We start from the raw sequence: 25,433 nt of genomic DNA, 5'->3' as shown, positions 1-25,433 counted from the left end.
CGCGTTGGGAGTAAGAACGGGCTTCACTTCCAGGTACTCCAAAGGTTTGCAAACCTTTGTAAAGGAATAACATTTTGCCAACACCTTTCATCAATCTGAGTCTAAACCTGGTTTGCAGCTGGTTGTATTCTGGTTATATTGCTATATAAAAGCATCTCGTTTTGTAGTTACACCACCACCCTGCACCATCCAAACTTGACACCAGTTTTACACTGAAAGCAGACTGACTCCACCTAATTGCTGTTTTATCGCCATCTTGATGAACCAGAGTCACTTCACACTAACTGACTGTGTGGTTGCAGACCTGGTCCACGTCTTCAGAGCGATGTTGTTTCAAATACAACAACATCTCAAGTTCACTGGTTCCAGTGATTTTTCTGTGCCATGGTCTCGAACCACAGTTTATCCTAGTGTGACTGTAGTATAAAATACTAGTAAATACTAGGAAACCTGCAGCAAACGCTTCAGGGATTGGCTCTACCACCATGTACATCATCACTGATGAAGACTTACATGATGATACTAATCCTGCTTTTAGAAGATCTATTATATTGTATCTACTGTACAATATAAAACAGCTTGAGGCGACGTTTGTTGTGATTTGGCACTATATAAATAGAATAGAATAGAATTGAATAGAAGATATAACCTTTGTTCCTTATGAGTGTTTATTTATTCCAAGTCTTACCAATGAGTGGACAACATCAAAGTCATTTTTATTTCTTCTGTTGTTTGAAGCTCCAGTTCAGGACGTCACATGTAATTAGTTTGTAGGCAAACAGATGAGTGGATAACACTTTATGCTATGCCTTTATGCATTATTCTTTTTAATATTTTCCTATTTACCTGGTAGCTTTGTTATAGATAAGATGTAACATAAAAAAACATTTGATAGTAAAGTATACCACGACGTTAAAGATTGAAGTAGTGGCACAGAGATATGCCACATGGACATTATATTCCACATTTTTCTCTCATAAAAAGATTATGCAGATGGATGTCAGTTATTTAAACGTACTACAGTAAAAGAACCACACAGCAGATTTATGTAGCTCAGACTCGGTGAAAGCCTCTGTTCTCTGCATCTCGTTTCTCTTTCGTTGGAAGTCCAATTTTTTTTGCAGTGCTACAGGTTTCAGAAGGATGTTTTACTGTGATTAATGCGGTGGCAGTCGGCATACATCATGTCAGGGGTTTTTTCCCAAAAGACAGCCTTTTCTACAGAGATCAATTCTAACTGAGATGATGTAGGTACTGAATCTATAAAAGGCAGAAACAGCACCCAAGCAACTGACTTTTTTCTCACTGAGGATATGATATTCAGCAAAGGTGTGACTGTCCCCTGAAGGCAACAGTAGATAATTTAGAATGAGTATATGATATCTGAAATCAGATATCATGATTTCAGGAAACCAAACCCTTTAAAAGCATGTTTTATCCAGGATTGATGGCCTGTGGAGTAACATTTATTAGAAGCGATACCACATTTTTCTTTAACAAATGAAAAGTAGAATTCATTATTCCTGAAATATACTCACATGTACTTTAGTTTTGCTGCTACAGCCTCATTTGTTCTGGTGTAATGTGTAGCCTGTGGTGACTATTGTAACAGTAGTGAGTTTATTCCCTGCCTTTATATATAACCTTTCCATACTCCTGCCATTGTTATGTTATGTTTTAATGTGCCTCAGATAAATTCAGTTTGGCCTCCATGTTGGCACAGGGAAGCCAACACATGGTTTTATATCTATAATAAAAAAGAAAAGAAGCTCTGACTGAATTTTCCACCACGTTTCCAGCTGTGTGGTTTGTGACAAAAACTTTTTTTCACCTAATAGTTATCTTAATAGCTTAAAAATGAAGGATTTCTTACCGTGATGCATCAACTTTAGTATGTTTGGAACAAAAAATATACGATAATGTGAAATGTTATTACCTTTTGCTTGATCTGAGCATGTCTTTCATTAGAACATTAAAAAACTGGTTTGACCAACTATGTATCCATGCCAGCTGTGGTAAGATATGCACAGTTTTCTAATTTATAGTCTTTACTTTCTATATGATGCTAATTCTGACAGTAAAGTCTTGCTAATGAAGAGTGCCATGTTTGAGATCGTACACTGTGGTTTGCTAAGTGTACAGAGGAGCAAGGTGTTCGACAGAAGGGGGTTAAGGTTAACAGAAAGGTTTTGGTTAGCAGTAATTTATCGAAGGGACTACTACGCAACTCCTAGCTCAACGTAGTGATACGGTAATGTTAGCTAAATGATATTTAGCTTAAGTAGCTAATATCAGCGGGCCAAGGCTAACTGGGTCATGGCTGATAGACAAAATTAAAACTTGGCTGCAGCTTCTATGTCGGAAAACTGAAGCCAATTAAGTGTCTTAAGCTTTCTACCGAAAGGCCACCAGATGGCGATAGCTATGGTCGCAAAAATACATAGAGTCCAACAGACGTCTGTGGGAAAACAGCCAAACAGGCAGATGAAGTGTGGCCCATTGTACTTCTGTTCATGTGGACGTAGCGTTTTCAGAGGGAGAAATGTTTCGTCATTCATCCAAGTCTTCAGTCTCAGCTGACTGCAGGTTTCTCCAATCACCTAAAGAAACCTCCAGCCGATCCAGGAGGGAAGGACAACCGCTGCCTAAGCGAAAACCCGTAGTGATCCCGTACGTGTCAGGAGTATCGGAACAGCTGAGACGCATTTTTTTCTAAACACCGAGTCTCTGTGGCTTTTGAACCCCAAAACAAGCTCCGCCAAAAATTGGTCCAGCCCAAGGATCGGGTCCCCCGACACAAACAGAGTAACATAGTGTACGCTGTTAAGTGCCAGGAGGATTGCCAGGATTTATACATCGGAGAAACCAAACAACCTCTGGCGAAGCGGATGGCACAACACAGAAGAGCTCGTCGACCCTGCAGTCTATTTACACGTTTTCATCTGAAAACGCTCCGCGTCCACACTAACGTTTTCAGACGTTTTCACAGAGTTGTGCGTCCACATTGAAACGGCCGAAAACGCTTACGTTCCAGTACTGCGCATGCGTGAAACGCAAGAAGATTCAACCTGCCTCATTTCTGTCTGCTGCTTATTTACTTTCCGTCTTTTTGAAACGTCACGGCAAAATGTCGAGGAAAAGCTTTTTTTAAATGGACTAACAATGAGGTGGAGTTGCGAGTCTGCGAGTAACACAAAATTACAAAGTTGCAAAAGCGAGTGAGAATTAAAGAATTTAAAGAAAAGCTCTCTGAATCATGTACAAACTGTTATTAATCTTTAATAGGGCTGTCAAAATTCAGAGCAAACAAAACAACTGCTGCATAATGCCCTCCGCTATCTTCGTTTAATTGGTCACATGACTGCATCACATGACTAAAATGTGTCATCGTTTTCGAAAAGGCTCCGGGTTCGCTGTCCACACTGCGACGCGAAAACGGCGTTTTCAAACGTATCTGCTTTGGAGAGCGTTTTCAAAATGCTGCGTTTTCCTTGAACGAAAACGCCGTCTCAGTGTGGACGGGAGGCCAAAACTGAGAGAAAAAGATGCGTTTTCAAATTAAAACGTATTAGTTTGGACGTAGCCTAAGACTGGGGAAACCTGCAGTCAGCTGAGACTGAAGACTTGGATGAGTGACGAAACATTTCTCCCTCTGAAAACGTCCAGATGAACAGAATCAAACTTTGGGATGATTGAGCATGCATCGAGATGAAAATATGCTGTATTTTCAGCATGTTGAAAAAAAATGAATGCCACGTCAGGGCAGTAAAAAGAAAGTCGTTAGAAGTTGCTGCTCCTGTGTATGAAAGTGTGGTCTCATAAATGTGCTGTGTTTGTGTGGACTTATTTTTTTTCCAGCTTTTAGCCACCGTCTTGTCTCAGTCTGCCAAAGCGAAGGAGCATCTGATGGAGCAATCCAAGTCTGTGGATCAGCCTCCAGGTAGGCCAGGCAGGTGACCAGAAAAGAAAGAAGGCTTTCTCCGTTTCCTCTTGTTGCTTATTACTAATCTCACCGCCAAGTATTTTAGGCATACTGTAATATTTGATAACACAAACCGAAGCACAAGCAGTAGGAAGCTGATGAGAGAAAGAAGAGCCAATGCTTTCTAATAAAGAGGAGAAGAGCAGAACCAGGGAGCAAGAGAGTGGGATGAGTCTTAATCCACAGGTCTTTTAGAAAATGTCATCATTTACTTTCACACACAAAAAGATCTTGGCTTGTTTGGTAGACAGATGGCCAAGGCAGGGGATGTAGGAGGGAGTGTAGAAGGGTGTGATTGGTTAAAAAAAAGGTTTGCTGTATGTTGGGAACCAGGAATTCTGTTGGTTGAGCATCAAAACAATGAAGACGACCGATCGCAAGGCAGTTAAAGGAGGAGATTCGAGGTCAGATAGCAAGCGATAAACTCACCTGTTGATCGATCCAAGTATGCAAGCATAGGACGACAATTTGTGACTGGCCAACAATATTTCTCCTCACAGGCTCTGCCAGCTCCTCTCGGACGTCGAGCCAATCAGGCTGTCCACTCCACGAAGCGCCGCCTTATGATGCCACGGCAACCAGGAAGGGGGAGGGTCCATCCGAGGGGAAGGTAGGACAGTCCCAAATCCCTACAGATTCCGCCTTTCATGCAAACACATACAGGCAGTCGCCACCATCAGCATCTAACTGCAGGATGATAAGAACGTAGCTTCTCAGTCACCACAACCACAACACTCACTCTCACACTTGTACCCAGACACACACACACACACACACACCAAGATGTCCCATCGGTTTCTCTCGCAGCTGGCTTCGTCCGTGCTGCGAGTTTTCGGATGCAGCCACGACACGGTGAGTGTGAGAGTGGATCCTGTATGAACGTGAACGAGGAATCGTGTGTGCGTGTGAGAAAATCCTGCATTTCTGTTATCTTTTACCTGCTGGCCATTGTTATTCGCCCCTTTTAGTTGCAGCTTCTCTTCTTCCATTGCTGTATTTTTCTTACTTTGCTGGAAAAACATCTGATAGTGCACCTGAGGGAAGGACATCCTAGTTAGATATTGGCGGGTGTGTGTTGTGTGTGTGTGCTGGCAGGGGCCCAGCAGTGTGCATAACGTGGGTGGACTTAGCACTAAAAGTGTGAATCTGAGCTTGCACCATGTGCAATAAATTGTCATTTACTGTACAGTGTATGTGTGCATGTTTGCCCATGTGTTTGACTTCACGTGTCATTGTACAATCGTTTCATGTTCAAAACAAAACCAAAAACAAAACGGTGAGCATATTTAAATAGCAGGTGGTCATGGTGGTAGTGTGCATCGCTTGCCTGCAGTATATGTGTGCACACACTAGCATGTAAGCCATGTTCTAATGACCATCTGTTAGCTAGAGTCCCGATTCCTCTGCACCCAGCTTCACAATACTTCCCTAGACGGGGTAACGTGGAAGAACGATGGGAAGAACGCCAGTGGTTCTTGAGGGACTTTGAGGAAGCAGGAGGGACACGGGAAAAGAGAGAAGGAGCCTGAAAGAATGGAGAAAAACAAGAGTGACAGGAGGAATGTGGGAGTTTAAAGAAAAGCAGCGTGTGAGTGGGAAGAAGTCAAGCAGTGGTTTTCCAGTTAGACCGATTGCTTTTCCATCTGCTGTCACACAGCAGGACACTACTTTAACCATACACCATCATAATAAAGGTCTGGGTCATAATGAAGGTCACCAAGCAACAAATTTACCTGGGACTGCACAGCATTTTTATTCCTTCGACGCTCACCCCATATATTGATACGGTGTTCAATCTTGATTGGGTCCAGTTTATAAAAGTCAACACATGAGCCTCGTGAGAAATAGGTGCCTCAAAAAGAGACGTGCTGACTTGTGCGTACAGCCATACTGATGAATATGAAAACAGTTACTGTGACAGATAGAAGGCACACATATCATAACAACATCATCATTTCTGAATGTTGTATGGACTTATCGAGGCAGAAAACTGTATCCTGTAGTTGTCCTACTTGATCAATATCAAATCACCTGGAATATTCACACCACATAACAGCATTGATAACCTTTCCCACATTGTCCAACTTTTATTGCTACACATTCAATCAAACTTAATGAAGTTCTTTAAAGCCACTAACTAATTGGTTTGTTAAAATCTGTATAAAGTATCAAAATCACCTAGAATTTTTTTAGTTATTTCAAAAACAATAACACTTGCTTACTCCAGTAGCAATCGTAAGAAGTCAAAGATTAGCTTAAAGTTACGTTTAACAGTAAGAGGCCTGTCTTTGACCCTGTGGTATTGTTGCACTGTAAAACAGGAAGGAAATATTTGCTAGTCTGACTGTTGTTTAGCATGCTAAGCTACATCCCAGACCCAGGATTTCCAGGCCTCAGTGGCTTCCCACTTTTCATGTCGCATCCTGGTTAGCTAACATCTGCCAGTATAACAGACTCCAATCACAGATAAAACATGGACAGAAAGCTGAACTTATAATGTGAATTTTTAACGTTTTTGAGTTAACATGCAATCAGTCAGAAAATCGGGGTTAGAAGTGTGAAAATATCTGAAAAGGGGAAGTGTGCGAAAGCGACATGTACATGCTTCTAATTAAGAGCAGCGTTTTCTGGCGTCGCCTTTTTAGCAGCACTGTGCAAAACAAACAGTAGACACTATGTGTTTTCTCTGCTTTCCAGCTGTAAAGTGTAAGATACAGATTAGCCTGTTGTTGCTAATCTGACCTTCTGTAGTAGTTGAGATTCTGTCGACTGGACGTTTTCCCTTCCTAACCTTAGCCTGGTTTTCACTGCAGGACCAAGGCAGGCTGTCCAGGGCTATTTCAGTAGCCAGCCAGCTTATAATACCGCTGAATCATCCATTAATGTGTAAGAATTAGCTTAGGACCACCCTAAAGATGACAAGACAGGCACGATATGAAGTTTTATGGTTATTAAAATGTAGCACCTCTTTTGCCCTACTTGGCCCTGCTGAGAAAAAAAAATGGCTGTCGAAGAAACACATGGAGCCAGTGACCGCATGCCCCCTGTCTTCTCTCCCGTAGAGCTCAGAGGCCGTTGTCCAATGGCTGAGCGACTTTCAGCTGCAGGTCTACGCTCCAAACTTCCTGGGCGCTGGGTATGACTTGCCCACCATTAGCCGAATGACCCCGGAGGTAAGGCAACTAAACCCTGACCCCGACTCCCAGAGAGGTCGCAGGCACCTCCAAGGACCACAATGAGAACAAGTCTGCACGACTTTGATTTGTGTTGTCCTTGATGTTTTCAATATGCATGTAAATAATTTATTTTACAAAACAAAATCGCAAGTGAGCACAATTAAACCACTCAACCAACCACCTGCCTTTTCCTGCCTCGTGCCACACCTGCCTACGTTCACTTTCCTCCTCCCTTGACCATGTATTGCCTTCCCCCTCTGACTCCAGAAAAGGTTTAAATGTGTGAACCCCTTCGCGTACTGTTGCGTCTCTGGGCTCTCACCAGCCCCACAGTATTAAAACCTTGGCCATCGGCTCAAGTCTGAACAAAGGTCATAAAATGGCCATGAAGATAATGAGACATGAGTCATCTTGCTGTTTGTATCCCTATTTTTGCAAAATGTTAAACAGAAAATAACCAGTACAAGACGACTGTATGTTACTGCGTACTGTGGCTCTTGGTACACCCTAGTGGTCACTTAGTGCAAGTTGTATGTCGTACTTAATGTGTGGACCTTTAAAAGTAGTTCCTTTTTACTCAGAAGAGAATGTCAAATAAAGAGTTGCAGTATGGGGAAATGTAGTATTTGATGGTCTGTGAAGGTTCTCAGTCATCCAGGTCATCGTAGTCAAAGGAGCTTGCAAAGAAAAGCGTCTGGACTTCTTTAAGTTGCTTGAAGACGTTTCACCTCTCATCCGAGAAGCTTCTTCAGTTCTAAGGTCAAATGGTGGAGAGTCCCAGATTTAAACCTAGTGGGAGTTTCCCCCCACAGAGGGACAAAAGGACCCCCTGATGATCCTCTAATCGCCTGAGCCAAGGTGTGAAACTGGGTGTGGGTCCCAATCAGCCAGGGTTTCGGGTGAGCTCATTGTGAAACCTGGCCCCACCTTATCATTCGCATGATAAGGTGGGGTCCTTTTAGGTCCTTTTGTCCCTCTGTGGGGGGATACTCCCACTAGGTTTAAATCTGGGACTCCCCACCATTTGACCTTAGAACTGAAGAAGCTTCTCGGATGAGAGGTGAAACGTCTTCAAGCAACTTAAAGAAGTCCAGACGCTTTTCTTTGCAAGCGCCTTTGAGTAGTATTTGATGTTTTCGTGTTTAAATATTGTCTTCAGAATTCTACCTAAATATGAATTAAAAATAAGCTCTGGTTTAAATGTTAGAATCAAGATCTTAAAACAAAGTCCATAAAAGACAAAAATCCTCCTTTGATGATACCCATAGTATTTTTACGTGTTTGTTGTTTCCATTTTAAGCTGCCGGTTGAACACAGAGAAATTTAACACATCCAAAAACCAAGTCAGTGAACTTCTGTTCGACTTTGTGACCCTTCACCTCACCTCCAACACTGCTCCTGCTGCTGCTAGCTTTGGGGAACAATCCCGGTCCTCCCTGCCACACTTAAAACCAAATAATTTATAGCATTCATAAATTACTTGTGTATATATGCACACTTTGTGCATGCTGAAGGGACTCAGATTAGTAATGGCTTAAAGGGCTTTTCTCATCAGAGATGTGTCACTGAGCCGAGGCCTCGTCTCCTGGTTCGTCCCACAAAATGATTTATGCAGCCAAGTGTATGTGGCGGGTGTAAATGTTGTATAAAAGTGTGTTCTCGGGTGTCCATAACAACTTCCAGTGAGTTGCACTGAAGTCAAATGTAGCACTTGTGCCGTGCAGCGCTCTGTGATATTTCTGTCTTCTTTATATCAAAGTGCGGTCATGTCTGCGTACCAGATTCAGCCTGTTTTTTTAATTTTGGCCGCCTCCTTTCACTGCAGACATTTGCTTTTGTTTGCCATGCTTTTCTTATGGGTTTGACACATCTGCGCTCTTCTCCCTTTAGCCGACAGAAGCCTTCATCAGATATCACGCCATCTCTTGTGTTGCAAATTTTCTTCTGTGTGTGTGAGTGTGTGGAAGACAGAGAGAGAACGAGAGAGAGTCATGGGCACTTGGGGAGATTTTCTTGTACTTTGTGGAATAAAAAAGCCTGAACATATACTTACAGCTTCTTACTTACATGTTTGTGTGTGTGTAGGATCTGACTGCTATTGGAATAACTAAACCAGGTCACAGAAAGAAGATAACATCAGAGATTAACAAGCTAAGTGTTACAGAGTGGCTGCCTGAGCATAAACCTGTGAGTACACACACACACACAGACTTTTTAAACCAGTCAAATAGATGCTGGTATGTCATTGCTATGCCAAAACTATGATTGGTTGATCATGGCACAAAGTGTCCTGTGGGCTAATATTCTGAGCTACCATGGGAAGCTACAAGCTACTGCCTGGCCTGCTCAGCGCTCTTATTCTGGCATTCCTACAGGCTAGCCTAGGAGAATGGCTATCTTCTATTGGTCTAAGCCAGTACCACCAGATGTTAGTGCAGAACGGTTACGAGAACATCGACTTCATCACGGACATCACTTGGGAAGACCTGCAGGAAATAGGCATCACCAAACTGGGTACGACAAACAAACCATGCAGTGCTTGTTTTGTTTTTCCACTGTGAAACATGAAAGTTAAGCTACAGTATCCCCTACTAATCACAAGACTCTGCATGTGGTGTATAATGTGGCCAACATTCACATTTGAGCATAGCTTTATGTATGTTAGGTGCACTTAATAGAGATGAAAATAACCAGTAAACTCAAAAATAAATGAGTGAAGTGATTAAAATGCAGACTTAAAACCAGAATACGTATATAAGCATATGTAGAGAGTTTGGAAAGTATTCTCAGGGCTTCACTTGTTCCACATAATGACATGTTACCGACTCCAAAATGAATTAAGTTCATTTTTCATCTCAAAATTCTACATATACACCATAACGAGTGAAAAAAGTTTGTTTGCCTTGACACTCAAAATTGAGATCAGGTGTGTCCTTCTTCCACTGATCATCTGTCAGACGATGAACTTGATTGGACTCCATCTGTACTCAATTCAGTTGACTGGACATGATTTGTCTCACACCTGTCTATATAAGGTCGTACAGTTGACAGTGCATGTCAGAGCACAAACCCAAGCCATGAAGTATATGTTAATGATGAATTATGAAGACGTCTTTTAGATTTTCTTACAGGGAAGCTAACTATTCCCCCAAAATACTAGCACTCTGCCTCTGGGTGCTGAATGGTGCATGAAGGGTTTACGACAGGATATCTGTAAAAAAGAAGCTGGATTGCTGCTGCTAGAACTTTTCTGTTGCTAATCATTTCATGACTGAAATAAAAGCTAAAGTAGCTCTACAGTTCTGTGGCATCCCTAAAATTCAAAGAAAGGTAATTTACTACACTCAAAACCTGAGCTTTATTCAATATCTTGACCCCTATGAACCCCCCTAACCCAAAAAACTATAACGAAACGGACCTTTTTGGACTACAAAAAATATAGTAAACTTAAAATATCACACCCAGCATCTAAAGAGTGGGAGTTCTGAGTTACATTAGAAGTTCCCTGTCCACACCTCCCCATCTATAAAACATTTACTAGCTAAACTGGTTAGTGTTACCATGTTAGCTGTAGCGTCTTTAGATAAGCTAGCTTCTGTAGCCTTACAGTTTTCTCAGTTAGTCAGGTTTAGTTTTCCTGTTCAGGAGTTAAGGGAAAGTTCACTGACGACAAAACAAATTTTCAGTGAATTTGACTTGTATTACCTGTGTTATGCCAAACTGTAATTCCACTTTGTTAATGCTGTAGGCCACCAGAAAAAGCTAATGCTGGCGGTGAAGCGGCTGGCTGAAATGCAGCGCAGTTCAGATGGGCGGGGCTCCCTCCGAAAGAAGCCCCCACCAATCACGCAGCAGCAGGAAGTCATGTCCATGGATAGTCCCCCCCCAGATGGTGAGATCATTCAGGAAAATCTCAGCCTGTACAGTTTTAACTCCATCTTTAATTGGAATTATCTGTATGTTTCTTTTGGTTGTGAAACCAGTAAAAAAATAAATCATGTTAGAGTTGCTTTGGTCGTCTGCTGGTCAGATAGACTGGTGGTCCACTCTTCTTTGTTCTCAGTGGATAGTCCTTGAGCCCATCTCAAGTCCCCCATCAGACCACAGCTTTCAGACTGGTTGGTTTGGCTATCTTGCACATCTGTTGACATCTGTGACACCTAACTTACTTTACAGATAGCTTGTGGAAATATCAGAAGCTTCCCTTCACTTGTCTAGGTGGATTCATACAACTGTCTAAAGTAGAGATGGACCGATCCGATATTACGCATCGGTATCGGTCCGATACTGACGTAAATTACTGGATTGGATATCGGAGAGAAATAAAAAATGTAATCCGATCCATTAAATATCAAAAAAGCACCTCACAAAACTTGCGACACGGCGTAACTCGGCTCATAACCGTAGCACGTCGGAGCAGTGTGGTCACGTGATAGAGCGGCTGTGTGTATTTGTAGCCTCGCTACCAAACCAGCATTTCATCTCTGAGGATGTGATCCCAGAGAGAAGTAAAGCAAGTGTGTAAGTTCATCTCTGAATGTTTGTAAAGCATTCCCACGTTAAGCTTAACAACCGATATATGGAGCGACTGCCTCTCTCTCTCTCTCCCTCTCCTGCTGCTACTTCAATCGTGAAACTGATCAGTGATCAGCTGATCGGCTTTTCTGTTGTGAGTCCGTCTCTCTTGTTTGTTTTTGGCCCACTTCTCACCAGAAAGAGGAAACCAGTGGCTGAACAACAGCAGCACGTTTAAGCTTGATAAGCTGTTGTTAGAATTTATTTACTTTCTACACCAGGATCTTTTTCTACGCAGCTGACGGCTGGTAACTGTGCAGGGGCGGATCTAGCAAAGTTTTGCCAGGGGGGCCGATAGGGCATGAACAGGGAAAAGGGGGCACAAAGACACTTTTCTTTCTAATTCTCATGTCTAGCTTTTAATAAATAATTATCTGAATCTTACAACCAAAGTTGTCATCTGATGTAAAATGTATAGAAGTCCATTACTGTATATAGTAACTGTTAAGTCTAATATACCCTAGTAAGCTATAGTACTTTTTCCTTTGGGAGGGTACCATCTGTGCAGTCTGCAGTTCTGTTGAAGAAAGATGTTGAATCTATTTAATTATTCTTGAAAAATAAATTAATTCTGTGCATTTTTTTTCCACACTGCATCAAATTAAAGTTGATTACGTCGATTAAGCATCATGAGGTGGAGGGTGGGGGGGTGGTTCCCTATTTTTTTTTTTGCTGGGAGTTTTAGAGCCCAATTAGTTAGGTTGCTTACTCTTTAAAATACCAGAATAGGGAGGATGGAGCAGGTTTAAGTTTATTAGATTGATCAGTTTTGCTGAACTATGAAATATTTTGGGTGCAGTGTATTTTTTGCATACAGGTATAACAGAATAGCTTTAGTGTTTTTGTTTTTGTTTTTTTTAACTTGAGTATGAACTTATACAAAAAGCAGCAAGATATTAAAAAACCAGTTTTATTGATTAAAAAACACTATATCGCATTGATATCGGTATCGGCAGATATCCAAATTTATGATATTGGTATCGGACATAAAAAAGTGGTATCGTGCCATCTCTAGTCTAAAGACTGTATTTAGTGCATCTTCCTGAATGAAAGTCTAGTAAGCATCTTTATTTTTGACACTTGACCAAATCTGAGAGTAGTTAAGAGCTCATGCTGTTTGCAGTTTGGGGGTTAGGTTGACTGAGCCCATAATGAAGCTACTAGATTGAAAGCAACTGCTGTGTAACAGTGGTAAAGCATTTCATCTGAGTTTCATTTACTTAATAAACCTTTTGTGAGATAAAAAGATAAGATTTCATTTATCTTCATCTGAGTTTCTCTTTGTCTCTCTTCAGAGGTCCTGTCTCCCAAAATGAGCACCTTCCAGGACAGCGAGCTGAGCACTGAGCTACAGAGTGCAATGACCCAGCCAGTTCAGGAGGTCAAAGCTCAGCGAACACGCAGCCTCAGCAAAGACCACGATGAGGTGCTTACAGGCGGAGGAGGAGGTGGAGGTGGGCCACCTAAGAAGGAGGCCCGGACTATGAGGCAGCAGAGCAGCCAGGGAAGCGCGTCCTCTCACCGAGGCAGTGTATCCTCACAAGGCAAACATCGTCACTCTCATTCTCACTCGCAGCCTGCACCTCCCTACACACCCCCACACACTCCTACCAAGACCAGGACCTCTTCCTCCTCGTCCACATCATCTGTGCAGAGCACGTCTTCCCCACAGGCCAAGCCCAAGCCGTCCCCACAGTTCATCCAGGGGGAAAGACCTCAGTCACCGCGCTCACATCCTCCTCAGTCTCCAACCCATCGCGGAGCCCCGTGTCAGCTTCAGCCCCAGCAGCAGCAACCTCAAATGCAGCCGCAGCACCAGGCTCACCCTCACCCTCAGCACCACCCACAGATGCAGGCGATGGAGGTCAGGGAGAGTCAGCAAGTCCCAGTCCTCTGTCTCCCACCAGAGGCAGAGTTAGCAGAGGAAGAAGGACCAAAGAACTCGTTTGTCCAGAATAAACGCGCTCACACGCTCAACCGATACGCTGTCTCAGATAGCGAGTGCGATGAGAGAGCAGGAGGACGAGGAGGGGGTGGAGGAGAAGCAGAAGCTGACGTTGTAAGCCAGAGCTCAGCCGCTGTGAGAGGGGAAGGAGGGAAATACGCCACAGTAACACACCGAGTCAGCCGTAGTCACTCCGTACGCAATCAGGAAAAGGGCGCCAACCGAAACCAGAGCCAGTCGTTTGCTCTCCGTCAGAAGAAAAAAGGCCCACCCCCACCACCGCCCAAACGCTCCAGCTCAGCCATCTCCACCTCCAACTCCAACCTGACAGATGCCAACACACATCCGAATACGCTCACCACTACTGGGGGGATGCTGGATGTGCCTTACTACCAACAACGGCGGGCCAGCGACCTGGGGGTGTCCGTGGAGACAGCTGCCGTGGAGACGAGCAGCGTTGGCAGTGTGAGGAGCATTGCCGCCATGTTAGAGATGTCTTCTATAGGGGGAGGAGCCAAAGGCATGGCATTGCAGAAGAACTTTTTGCAGGTAATGTATACAGAACTTCATTTCTCTAACATAACACTACATATATGTTTATTTATTCATATGTATGCTGTAACTAAGTGAAATATGGTTGTTGTGCGTTCAACAGGTGGGAAAAACACGCGATGCCATTGGTCTGGATGGTGAGGTGGTAAACCGACGACGGACCATCAGCGGCCCCGTCAGTGAGCTTGTGGCTGCTGCAAGGCGCGACCAGCCAACTCCTTTGACTTTCCCCTCTCCCTCCACCCAGCCTGAATCCTCCCCTCCTCCTGTTAATTCCTCCTCACCCCAACCTCCATCCTCACCCCACCCCAGCTCAGGAGGTAGTGGCAGCTCTTCAGAGAATCTGCCTTTTGCAGAGGAGGGAAGTCTGACCATCCGCCGCCAAGGTCGAGGAGAAGGAGAAGGACAGGTAGCTATCAATATATATGTTTGTCTATCTATCGATCTATCTATCGATCTATCGATCGATCTATCTATCTATCTATCGATCTATCTATCTATCTATCGATCTATCTATCTATCGATCTATCTATCGATCTATCTATCTATCTATCTATCTATCTATCGATCTATCTATCTATCTATCTATCTATCTATCTATCTATCGATCTATCTATCTATCTATCTATCTATCTATCTATCTATCGATCTATCTATCTATCTATCTATCTATCTATCTATCGATCGATCTATCTATCTATCTATCTATCTATCTATCTATCGATCTATCTATCGATCTATCTATCTATCTATCTATCTATCTATCTATCTATCTATCTATCTATCTATCTATCGATCGATCGATCTTGCTTTATCTATGTAATGTAATGTGCTAAAGCTAATGTGCTCTAATGTATTGCAAATCCATAGTCAAGCTTCTGTGTTCTGTAAGCTTTATTTGTCTTATCCATTTATCTTTGTCAGTGTTTTTTGACTGTGCAAAAATGACCCCTTATCATGAATGTATGAATTTTCCGTTAGTGTGTATTTTGTGTATGTCTGCAGGGTGACGGCGAGGGTCACCAGGGAGACAGCAGCTACGCCCAGGAGGACATCTCCAATGTTGAAGCCACGGCGACCTTAAAACGACGACCCCGCAGTTCCAAGCCCCACACCAACGGCTCTGACTTCACCCTTCAAGAGTCATCCACCGTCAAGCGACGACCCAAGAGCCGCGACAAAGAGCCCGAGGGCTACGCAGAGCTGGCCACAGCCAACGGGGAGCCTGCGAACACCGGGCAGCCAAACACCACGCAGCCAGTTCCTTACCAGAACGGCACAGCCACAGTGAAACGCCGCCCAGTGTCTGATGCTGGAGTGATCGAGCAACCGCAACCCCAACCTCAACCTCAAACTCAACCACAAGTGACTGCTGCTCCTCGCAGGGACAGCTTGGACCAAGGAGCTCCAGTGGCAAATGAAGGTGGTCCTGTGAGGAAACCAAAGCCTCCAGTCTCCCCAAAGCCTGTAGTGGCACAGATAAAGAGACAGGGAGGACCTCAGACCCCACCGCAGCCTGTATCCAACAAACGAGTACCCCTACCAGGTCCGGGGACACCTGGAAGTCCAGGTAAACACAGTGGATTTGGGTGTTTTGTGTACATATTAATTCCAAATGCCCTTCAGGAAGTTGAAGCAAAAAAACAGTGATGAAAAGGCAAGCTGAAAAATAATTTTTTTTTACGAGTAAAGAGTATTATCGGTACTGGAGGGAGTTTCAAACAACGTTATAGGCCCGTATCAGCCAGTCTTAGATAGTGTTTATAAGAGAAAACAGCGTATTTTCAGCTGCTCAGTGATCCAGTCTTTCTGTTTGCTCTCTGTGTAGTGGAAGGAAAGAAGATCCCTCCACCAGTTTCACCCAAACCAGCGCCACCACCCACAGCGCCCAAACCAGCCAAGCTCATCCACTCTGTAACTGGCCCCGCACTGTCGACCCCAGCCTCTGCCCCGCCCAAGCAGCACTCTGCAGTGGCCCGACAGACCAGTTCGCCGCCCTCCTTCCCCCCATCGAACACTCCCAGCCCGCCGAACGCCAAACCGACGAGCCCTTCCTCCCAGAGTCCCCACACGCCACAGACACCCACCACACCACAGACACCTCAGACTCCTGCCACCCCCAGCCCAACCCCTCCGCCTGTCAAACCCCCACGATCCTCCATCGGGGGGGTGTCAGTGGACAGCGGGATGTCAGGGGGCGGGGTCACGGCGCCAGCCGCCACGACAACAGAGTTCGGAGTGGATTCATTGGTGCACCAGAAGTTGGAGGAAACAAGCGCTTCGCTGGCTGCTGCTCTGCAAGCCGTGGAGGATAAAATACTACGACAGGAAGAGTAAGGACCACACACACACACACACACACACACACACACACACACACACACACACACACACACACACACTGACAGTCATGCTGTTAACAATGGTTAGCCACACAGAAGCATCTGGAACGTTGTCCTTCAGTAGGTGATGATATGAACCCTCTACAAGTGTCTACTACGGATTAATCTCATCAAGTGAGATCAGTGGACTGTACAGCATCAGCAAAACAAGCCACAGTCTTTGTGCAGAGAATTCAAACACGTAAGGCCTTTGCAGACAATCACATTCAAAACATACTTGATTTGTTGCATAACAGCTGAAGTACAACTATAGATGAAATCTTCTTGCACATTAATAATAATATAATCCTGTGGCAATCAGTGGAAATGTACCTACACCTGTGATCACAGGATCACTAGCAGTATACTGAAATACAATGCTCTCTCTTTTGCCATTTCCATTTGTTTTTAATGTATCACAGTTGGAGAAAAGACTTCATGCTCTGTTAACCCTCTGAGGTCTGGGTCATCATCGATAGTGACCCAAGCCCTAACTGTAACTCCAGGCAAGTCTTGGCAGTCAGGGAACAAAACGGTGTGGGATAATTAGGAAACTTCTGAGGGAAACCTGGTCTGGCATCCATCCGCCCTGAATGGATGAATCAGCTCTCATTTGATTTGTAGAAATCTGGCCAAATGTATTAAACCCCCCAAAACGTGACTATCCAGAGATGGGACCAGGAAGCATATTTATATTTATTTACTATTAAATCATCTCATATCTTCACACACTGAGGTTAATTATGGAGTTCCACAGGGTTCAGTGCTTGGACCAGTTCTGCTTACATTATACATGCTTCCTTTCCTGCTTCCCGTCTTCCTCATCAGAAGACATAGCATACATTTTCACTGCTATGCAGATGACACCCAGCTCTGTCTGTCCATGAAGCCAGATAACACACACCAATGAGTTGAACTGCAGGAATGTCTTAAAGACATGAAGACCTGGATCACCTCCAATTTTCTGCTTTTAAATCCAGATAAAACTGAGGTTATTGTACTGGGTGACATTACGTTGGCCTCCAGTAACACTGTGAGGAATGTTGGAGTCATTTTTGACCAGGATATGTCCTTAATCCAAAATGCTGCAGCAAGAGTCCTGACAGGGACTAGAAAGAGAGAGCAGATTTCTCCTGTATTGGCTTCCCTTCATTGGCTTCCTGTTAAATCGAGAATTGAATTCAAAATCCTGCTCCTCACATACAAGGTCTTAAATAATCAGGCCCCATCTTATCTTAATGACCTTGTAGTACCATATCACCCTATTAGAGCACTTCGCTCTCGCTCTGCAGGCCTACTTGTTGTTCCTAGAGTATTTAAAAGTAGAATGGGAGGCAGAGCCTTCAGTTTTCAGGCCCCTCTTCTGTGGAACCAGCTTCCAGTTTGGATTCAGGAGACAGACACTATCTCTACTTTCAAGATTAGGCTTCAAACTTTCCTTTTTGCTAAAGCATATAGTTAGGGCTGGACCAGGTGACCCTGAATCCTCCCTTAGTTATGCTGCAATAGACGTCGGCTGCCGGGGATTCCCATGATGCATTGAGTTTTTCCTCTCCAGTCACCTTTCTCACTCACTATGTATTAATAGACCTCTCTGCATTGAATCATATCTGTTATTAACCTCTGTCTCTCTTCCACAGCATGTCTTTATCCTGTCTTCCTTCTCTCACCCCAACCAATCACAGCAGATGGCCCCGCCCCTCCCTGAGCCTGGTTTTGCCGGAGGTTTCTTCCTGTTAAAAGGGAGTTTTTCCTTCCCACTGTTGCCAAAGTGCTTGCTCATAGGGGGTCATATGATTGTTGGGTTTTCTCTGTTGTATTAATGTAGGGTCTACCTTACAATATAAGGCGCCTTGAGGTTGAGGTTGTTGTAATTTGGATATAGAAATAAAATTGAATTGAACTAAAATTGAATATTTACAGTTTTTTTCTCAACACTTTAATTTTTTTTTCACCGTACATCATCCAAGTTGACATTTATGATGCCCAACAAAAACAAAAAGTTGATGTGTTAGAATGTTTCTTTTTTTTTGTTTCTTGACCACCAAGATAAAAAGGGCACATTCTGCTGGCACAGGGTCATTATAAATAATGATATAAGTGATGCTGAGAAGTCTGTTTTTGTCTGAACTCAAGACCTGCTTACTTCAAAAATAATTTTAAAGGTTAATTTGAAGCTCTTATTACTCAAAGCTGCATATATGCAGTATTGTTATCCTTGATTTGCATTAAAATACACAACGCTGAAAAACGACTGCCCCACATCTTTCAATTCAGTTCAGTTTGATTTATACAGTACCAAATCACAACAACAGTCGCCTATTGTAATTTAAAGACCCTAAAGTAATACAGAGAAAACCCAACAATCAGACAACACCCTATGAGTCAACACTTGGCGACAATGGGAAGGAAAAACACACGTTTAACAGGAAGACTGAGGCTCAGGGAGGGGCAGCTAACTTTACATTATTGTTTTTAGTCTTTGCTTTTTATTGTTAATAAACTTGTGGTTCTGTCTGTGTGTGTGTGTGTGCGTCTGTGTGTGTGTGTGTGTGTGTGTGCGCGCGCGCCTCTAGCTCTGTGGCCGAGCAGAAGACCACAGTTAGCATCCTTGACGACATCGGCAGCATGTTTGATGACCTCGCCGACCAGCTTGACGCCATGTTGGAGTAACTACAGAAACCAGCCGGTGCGTCTCCTTAGCAACGCTGCATCAGAAGTGACTCAGTTGGCACAACGGGCAACACGCCTCTCTATCTCGCACCTTCTCCTCATCCTTCTCTCTCTCATCATTCCCCTCCACCCCTCCCTGTCATCCGTCCGTCGGTCTGTTGCTGCGCCATCCCCTCCTCTTCCTCTCGTCTGCTGATGATAATGGAGCAGCACCGCAGGCCCGGACAGACTTGGCAAGAGAAGGAGAGAGCAAGAAAGAGGAATAGATAGAGAGACTAAAAGAGAAATGTTGGTTGGGGAAAGGACCAAAGAGAAGTGATGGAGGAGAGAAAATAGAAAAAACACACACAAATGACGAGAGATGAAGAAGGAGACTGCAATCAAAATGTGAGTCTTTACAGAACTCTTCTGCTCAAAGCGAGCAAAGAAACAAAACCAATACAGAATGAAAAACCAACTGTGTAATGAATCATAGTATGGTATGTGTACATTATAAGCATGGAGAGTTTATATCTACTGAAAAAGTCCTGCATTAGCACAGTAATATATAATATACCGATAAATATGAATCTTTAGCTCTTTGGTTTGATGTCTTGGTTCTGTGTGGAATGGTGACCTCTGGTGTTGTGATGATGTAAATGACTTGATGGATTTTTATTTGTTTTTGTTTTTGTTTTTTATCCGTGACCAAAACGAGACTATTCAGCTCCTGAGGTGTGTGTGTGTGTGTGTGTCTGTGTGTTGTGTGCACGCGAGAGAGAAGGAGAGCAATAGGAACAGGGTGGTAGATGTATGCATGTGAGTGTTTCAGGATCAGATTGTGTTTCCTGTCCTGGCTGCATCTCTGCCACATCTTCGTCATCACCCTGTACACACACACACACACACACACACACACACACACACACACACACACACAGGAGAAGCACAATGCAGTCAGATTGATTACAGACACACACACACACACGTACACAAGGGAGCGTGCACAATTAATAAATAAAATAAAAAGAGAGAAGGGGAGGGAGAAAACAAAAGCAAGTGTACAGCAGGTTGTGTTTGGGACAAAGTAGGTCAAATTCATTTGGAAGTTTGGAAAGGATTTAACCGTAAGAGGTCGAAGCCACCATTGGTGAACATGGAATACATGATTAGAAGCGGGTTAGTTATATGATGGCTTATACCTCAGAGAGTTAAAGGGGTTACATGCATTTCGTGAGGTAAGGTAAAGGCAGTAGAGTCATGCAAGTGAGCAAAGCTTAAACTGGTCTTAGCTGCTTCTAAGTACTTTGCACAGTGCAGCACAAGCACCACAGTGAAGCTGAACGTCTAGAGAGACAAAGCTTTGCCACAAACTCAACTCAGCTCAATGAAAAACTTGTTCTGACTAAAGAGATATTGCAAAAAACTTCAGGTTTCCCAATGTGTTTAATTTTCAGCTTTGTGCAGTGGTTGCTACAGAGCACCTGATACCATTTTGGGGCCTATTTGGAGTCCCTGTGCATTCAATCTGTCCAATGCAGAGTCAGAGTAGAGTCTATAGAGGTTTTTTCCAACACTTATTAACTGAAAAAACTAAAAACAAGTATTTGAAAACAGATCTCAATATGTCATTTATAAATGCCCCCACAGCATGATGCTGCCACCGCCGTGCTTCGTGCTGAGAATTGTGATTATTGATTATGACGAGTGTTTTACTCCCCGGGCCAAGCTTCTTCCAGCTGTTTCTCTCCTCTCTGATCTTAATGTGTGAATTCTACTTCACACCTTCTCACTCAGTCTGAAGCCATCAGATTTACAGCTGTACTGAACTTCGTTGTGACTCGACAACATCCTTGTGTCCGCAGCCCTTTTACATAGCAGACACGCCACAGCAGGAAAAGCAAAAGTGTAAATTTAAATGTACCTGTAAAGTCTATTACTCATTCGATCTAGATATTTGATTCAACTATCTGCTATTAAAGCCTCTTTTTCTTTTGATAAAACCTATATAAAAACTACTTTGATTCACTGTGTTGGCCAATAAAAGAAGATACAGTCTAGCTGAGTCTGCAGACTGCCTTTAGTCAATGATTTTCCACTGAATTCCTAATATTCATGACAAAATACCTGCATTCAACCTGTTAAGAAGGTCTTAAGGTACTACTCCTTTACTAAGATAACACGCTCCCTTCCACTGACAACCTTTCTATTGCTCTTGTCCCACACACTCCCAAACACCCACCCTATGTTGCCATGACAATCTACATCACCACCATTGTAATCGGCATTACCATGGTTACTACACGGTGCGATCACACGGTGTACATGGGATGAAAATATAAAAAGTATTCGATTGGAGCAAGTGGCGGCAGAGATGTGTGAAGCCTGGTGGTTTGTTTCGAGTGCAGCTCCTCAAACCAGAAGTTGGCGCAGTACTGAGATTCTAACTGCACCTCTGCCCATTAAGAAAATCAAGGTTTCACAGCACGTTAGCAGCCACACTGTTTATATGAATGAATAAGAACTCAGAGAATAGTCGTGGTATTTAAATTACGATCACATAGAGATTATATATATATGGATATTTGAAAAAAATATATAAGAAGAAGTGTATTTATGAGTGTGTTTCATTCTGAAGACTATTTTTAAAGTAAACAGATCTAATCTGAGTGTTGAATCAGTTTGCTTCTTCATGCTTAAGTGGTCTGAGCTGATGAACCATTGTAGGATAACATGTTGGGATGTTTCCAGGAAGTGTTCTTTTATTATTATTATTAATATTATTACTATTATTTTGTATTGTTTTTTTCTGCGCCTACATGTGTACATGTGTCCTGGTGTGGCGATGTGTATAGTATAAGCAATTCTTGTTCCGTTTTGTTATCTTTTGTATAGTTTTAATGTCTTTGTTTTTCTTTGAAACATGTGCCTTGCTTTGTGATTTTGGTCTGACTTCAATACAGTAGATGGATATGTATAATATAAGGGCATCACTCTCTTTTTCCAGTTTGCCATCTTACTTGATATCTTGGTATGAAAATTGTGCTGCCCTCCCCAGCACCACAGAGTTGTGATTTTTAATCCATAAACTCAGCCGACTGAATGAAACGTTCAGTTACTAGCATAACCCCGGTTCTCTGAAAACCAGGAGAGGAATTTCACTCTAGGAAGCACCCTCATGGAAGCTCCGCTACCACTGCATCATTCTAAAGACAGACCAATCACTTCAAGGATATGGGTCCCCCCCAACCCCTTTTGTAATAGCCCCTGGCACCACACCAGGTACAGAAATCAGTGTGCAGTTGGCTTGGATGACAGAAAATCAGTTTTAAAAAAAATACCTACATTTTAGCTACTTCTCCTGCTTTTGTGAAGAAATATGTTGTGGATCTGTTGTGTTAGCATGTTAAGTTTTACATTATCACAATGTTTAAGAAAGTTTTAGAAAATAAACGTGGTTCTACCCAGTTAGCTGAGAGGATCAATGCCACTTTCAGAGTGAAGCCACAGATACCAGCTGGTTAGTTAAGGTTTGCTTAAAATTAAAGGACTGAAAACTCTCTGGAAAAGCTACCTAGCTTCCTAGGGAATATTTTATTTGTCTAATTTGTACAAAAATCGATGTGTGATATCTACAATTATCTTCTGACATAGCAGGAGTAGTTCTTTTTTTACAGTTTACATTCATAGTGCTAAGCTAAGCTAAACAGAAAACCACAGTCTCACATGTTGTCCGCTCAATTTGAACTCATTAAAAGAAGATAAGCATATAAACTGCTTATAAAGACTGAACAATGAGATATAAGTTCAAGACTCTTTGGTCTTCATTCCAGCTAAAACTAGAAAAAGAAATTTGCTAACCGCGGCTAACAACCAGCCGGAGGTAGTTTCATGCTGAGTGTAACTATCTCCAGGTCGATGATCGTTAACTTTTTTGTTGTCTACGTTTTTTCTAATTACATAATTGAAATTTTAAACTTGTGCAAGACTGTTAGATTTCATTCCTGTTAAGAGTTTGTGATATTTTGCATCAAATGTACGCTGTGTAAAAAATGTTTGCTTAATTATGCTAACCGTTAGCTGAAGGTAGTTCTGCTAAGCTACGCCATGAGAGTGGTATCAATCTTCTGATCTAGCTTTGAGTGAAAAAGCTATCCCAACCCACTATATCCCTCAAAACATGGACAACAACAAATAGTCCTGTCATAAACAGTAATGGCTCAATTTCTTTTACATCTTCTAAAGATGTGGCTTAAGCACATAAATATTTCTGAACTCCCTTAGCTTAGTTAAGTAAATTGTTACTGAAAGTGATTGAGCCAGCTGTCACCAGATGTGTAGGTGCATATTTATATGAAATTTGATTTCTTCATTCTTTTCCCTTGAGTTATCTTTACCTTGTACCAAACTGTCCTCTGTTATTACAAACTAGATGTCATTGTGGTGACATCCGACAGATGCTTGGTGGTCTGACCTTTGAGGGTTGGCTGTACTGTGTGCAGCTTACAGCTGAGACACTTTCGCTTTTTCATCCACCATCATATCAGAGATAAAGGTTTGCCTTTTTAAATCCTTCCTTAGGTCTCATTTTGGTCATCCTTCATATCGTAGGAATTATTCTGAAGTGTGTTTTGGTACTTGGGCGTTGGGGTGAGGCTACTAAGGTGAAAAAACCCACACACAGATGGTCAAATAAGCTGTGGAGAAAAAGTACTTTTCATCCCTTGTTCTTCTTAACAAAAGATGAAGCCAAACTGTTTTTATTTGATTTTCCGCCTGTGCTTATCTGAACAGACACCCGAGTGGCGTCTCCTCTGCTCTGCAGCGACTGTATGCGAATGCTTGAGAGAGTGTGTCATGTGTTGCTCTGCTATTGACTGTGTGAAATCTGTGTGTGTGGGAGTGCGTGTGTGTTGTAGTGACTGGACAGTGGTGTGCTTGCAGTGACTGCATCTTATGGCCATCTGCTCTGAATAAATAAATGTTCTGTACAAACTTCACAGCCTCCTTTTGTTTGCATTTTTATTTCTTGGTGACAGGAGAGTCTCTGCAGAGCACAATGTAGCTGTTTATGATTCGCATGAGGCGTTATAAAATGAGCAAATGTTTCAAAAATATTAAAAAAGATTGATTGTAATGAGCCTTTCAGCCTCTAACCCTAATCCAACCTTGTGTAAAGCCTGGTGAACATCCACGCTTGTTCTGAAAGATAACAGTACCGTGATACTGGACAGTGACATTTGAAATGTTAATACCTTTGAAATGGTTGCTTCAAAGACCAGGACCAGGTGACTCAAGACAGCAACAAGTTGGAGTCAGTCTGTGATTCATTGATAAAAATCTAAATCTGTTGCTGTCTGCATATGCAAAAATTCACATTTACTATTTGCATTGAGAGTCTGTTTTGTCATAGATTTGAAATAGAAATCCAGAAATTCCTCCACAAATTGTGATGTAGTTGTTGCATGACAGCAATTTAACAAAAAGGAGTAGATGCTCAGCAACCCTGTAGAGGAGTATAACCAGAATACAACCTGTTGGCAACCAGCTGACTCACGCCTCGTCCTGCAAAGTGACACATTGCACACGAGTTGTGCACAGACTGATTGCAACGTGTGAAGTCTGTCTACGTTTATAAATTACACAGCGATTATCTGCAAACCTTAGTCTGCCTGAGAGCGATTGCAGGTTGGACTGTAATTTTTATAATTCTTTTATAGACACAGTTATGAGGGCCATCCCAGCTCACCCTTTATCCCCTAACCCCGGCCTCGAGGGCCGGTGTCCTGCAGCTTTTAGACGTACCCTGGGTCAACACACCTGAATCAAATGATTAGTTCATTGCCAGGCCTCTGGAGACATGTTGAGGAGGTAATTTAGCCATTTAAACCTGCACTTGAGGCCTGGACAGGTTTTTTCAACATTTCTTGAAACCATAGTAACTCTTGAACAGGTTGTGCAATGTAAAAAAAAAAAATCCTGATAGTTCCTGTAAGCAGCGACTCCATAGCGAGTGCTATGGAGTTATACAGAAAAATGACATTTTTTCTTGTTTGGTTTTTTGCTTGTGTATTTGAAAATTATTTTTAGCATTTTATTGCATATTTTTTTTTATTCCATATATGATTTGTCATCCATCTGCAAACATACACTGTCCGGCCCTCTTCCAA

General features: G+C 42.7%; 1 protein-coding gene across 6 annotated transcripts in view; it reads left to right on the top strand.

Annotated features, from left to right (window-relative positions):
• The window catches only part of caskin1 (CASK interacting protein 1), a 118,009-nt gene extending 93,746 nt beyond the window's left edge, over window positions 1-24,263 (top strand). For 4 of the 6 annotated variants that reach the window (XM_084927035.1, XM_084927032.1, XM_084927030.1 and 1 more), the window contains 11 exons: window positions 3,859-3,940; window positions 4,483-4,592; window positions 7,045-7,155; window positions 9,244-9,345; window positions 9,534-9,672; window positions 10,907-11,050; window positions 13,029-14,227; window positions 14,334-14,639; window positions 15,212-15,800; window positions 16,059-16,563; window positions 19,188-24,263. In XM_084927035.1, the coding sequence (XP_084783161.1) occupies window positions 3,859-3,940; window positions 4,483-4,592; window positions 7,045-7,155; window positions 9,244-9,345; window positions 9,534-9,672; window positions 10,907-11,050; window positions 13,029-14,227; window positions 14,334-14,639; window positions 15,212-15,800; window positions 16,059-16,563; window positions 19,188-19,284 (3,384 nt within the window). In that variant the 3' untranslated portion in view covers window positions 19,285-24,263. The remainder of the gene's footprint in view (window positions 1-3,858; window positions 3,941-4,482; window positions 4,593-7,044; window positions 7,156-9,243; window positions 9,346-9,533; window positions 9,673-10,906; window positions 11,051-13,028; window positions 14,228-14,333; window positions 14,640-15,211; window positions 15,801-16,058; window positions 16,564-19,187) is intronic. The other 2 variants (XM_084927031.1, XM_084927033.1) reach the window with 2 other exon arrangements.
• Window positions 24,264-25,433: the final 1,170 nt, after the last annotated feature.

The sequence above is a fragment of the Perissodus microlepis genome, chromosome 4, assembly GCF_051167445.1.
Source record: "Perissodus microlepis isolate ML-2025 ecotype Zambia chromosome 4, ASM5116744v1, whole genome shotgun sequence".
NCBI lineage: Eukaryota > Metazoa > Chordata > Actinopteri > Cichliformes > Cichlidae > Perissodus > Perissodus microlepis.
Note: the sequence above shows the minus strand (reverse complement) of the source record. Positions and strands in the feature narration are given on the sequence as shown.